The sequence below is a fragment of the Frankliniella occidentalis genome, unplaced genomic scaffold, assembly GCF_000697945.3.
Source record: "Frankliniella occidentalis isolate FOCC.00 unplaced genomic scaffold, Focc_3.1 Scaffold11, whole genome shotgun sequence".
Taxonomy (NCBI): Eukaryota; Metazoa; Arthropoda; class Insecta; order Thysanoptera; family Thripidae; genus Frankliniella; species Frankliniella occidentalis.
The window spans coordinates 901,802-902,552 of NW_026267141.1; the positions used below are offsets into that span (position 1 = coordinate 901,802).

The 751-nt window shown below is 48.1% G+C and overlaps 1 protein-coding gene and 1 long non-coding RNA gene across 2 annotated transcripts in view; both read right to left on the minus strand.

Annotated features, from left to right (window-relative positions):
• LOC127752369 (hormone receptor 4-like) lies at nucleotides 1-650 on the minus strand. The gene is made up of 2 exons (XM_052277623.1): nucleotides 512-650; nucleotides 1-365 (listed from the first exon to the last, which is right to left on the minus strand). The coding sequence occupies exons 1-2, from the start codon at nucleotides 593-595 to the stop codon at nucleotides 285-287; spliced, it is 165 nt and encodes a 54-aa protein (XP_052133583.1). The 5' UTR covers nucleotides 596-650; the 3' UTR covers nucleotides 1-284.
• LOC127752370 (uncharacterized) overlaps nucleotides 1-751 on the minus strand; it is a 19,519-nt gene that overhangs the window by 3,489 nt on the left and 15,279 nt on the right. The window lies entirely within an intron of this gene.

Here is a 751-nt window from a genome sequence, read left to right on the forward strand (position 1 = left end):
TATATATTTATACAATTTATACTATGTACAAATCAGGCGGCCCATTCTGTGGATGATGCATGACATAACTTACAATGAGATGATGGGGCCGCCCAGTACGGCGCCTTCACACACACATACTTACATACTTACATACATACATACATACTTACATACATACTTACATACATACATACGCACTCACACATACACACTCACATCACTTTCTCAAAATATAAGCCACAAAATGGTTCTTTTTACAATCACATCACAGCAAGATAAAATAAAATCCGTCCCCTCCTGCACTACCGTTGAATGGCTGAGTTGAGGAGGAACGGCACGTAGAACATTTTGCTTTCCAGCAATAGCGCCGCCGCCGACTGCACCTGAACAGGAATGTCGACGGTCAGTGTCTCGGTGGGGTGCACTTTAAAACAGCTCCAAAGGTGCCAAAACAAACAGTAGAATAAAGCAAGCACAAGCCTTGCACATTTTTCCTCTCTAAAATTCAGACTAATCTGATAGTACTTACCTCTGGCAGACGGACGAGCAGATCGTGGAATCTGCACGGCTGCTGGGGGAACTGGTTGTCTACGTAAGTCTTCAGGCAGGTCATGTAGCGCTCCTGGATGGTCTCCAGCTCGCTCGCGCCCCCGCGCGCTGGGAGGGCAGGGCAGGATTCTTTCCTGGGGTAGGCAATTCCGCCTCGCTTGTCGGATGTGATCCTTTGGGGATGCTTCCCGTCCCGTGCATCGTTGTGTGGCTCCAAAGC